Source organism: Sinocyclocheilus rhinocerous, unplaced genomic scaffold, assembly GCF_001515625.1.
Source record: "Sinocyclocheilus rhinocerous isolate Xijiao unplaced genomic scaffold, SAMN03320098_v1.1 C35890051, whole genome shotgun sequence".
Classification (NCBI taxonomy): domain Eukaryota; kingdom Metazoa; phylum Chordata; class Actinopteri; order Cypriniformes; family Cyprinidae; genus Sinocyclocheilus; species Sinocyclocheilus rhinocerous.
The window spans coordinates 1-687 of record NW_015766767.1 but is presented as its reverse complement, the minus strand read 5'-3'; the positions used below and the strand labels follow the sequence as shown (position 1 = coordinate 687).

Genomic DNA, 687 nt, shown 5'->3' with positions numbered 1-687 from the left:
ACCAGGGTGAACCTCGCTGACCCCGTTGACCCTGTGGATGCACAGCACTTGCTTGAAGCTCCGCTTGAAGTTGTCCGACAGAAACCCGTAGAGCAGCGGATTGGCGCAGCTGTTGACGTAGGTCAGGATGACGGTGAGAAAGTAGATGCCGGTGACGAGGCCGTTCTCCGGGAGCGTGCTGATCAGGTTGAGGATGTTAAGTATGAAAAATGGCAGCCAGCACAGGACGAACACCACCACGATGATCACCACCATTCTTGTCACTTTCTTCTCAGACTTACGGCGTTTGGAGAGACCCGCTCGTGCACCGGCGGACTTTACCTTGATTACAATGAGCAGGTAACACAGGCAGATGACCAGAAGTGGGCAGAAGAAACCTAGTATGGCAGTGTAGAGGATGAAAGCAGCTGACCACACGTCACGCGGTTCAGGCCAGCTGAGGTTGCAGGTGTTGAGCTCCGGCTGAACATCACAGTAAATGATGACTGGCAGCGTCAGCAGACAGGACAGTGCCCATACCATGCTATTTATCACCTTGGCAACACTAGGCCGCCGCCACCTTGCACTGCGGATAGGATGTACCACAGCCATATAGCGATCAATGCTCATTACTGTCAGACAGAATGTGCTAGTAAATTGACTGATGGAGTCTGCCCACATCAGAATACGACAGAGGAAGTTGCCAAA

General features: G+C 52.7%; 1 protein-coding gene across 1 annotated transcript; it reads right to left on the bottom strand.

Moving 5' to 3' along the window:
• Positions 1-3: 3 nt before the first annotated feature.
• Positions 4-684, bottom strand: LOC107735227 (somatostatin receptor type 5-like; the record flags this gene model as incomplete). The annotated part of the gene is made up of 1 exon (XM_016546983.1): positions 4-684. A coding segment is annotated over one exon (681 nt), but the record flags the coding sequence as incomplete, so codon positions are not given.
• Positions 685-687: the final 3 nt, after the last annotated feature.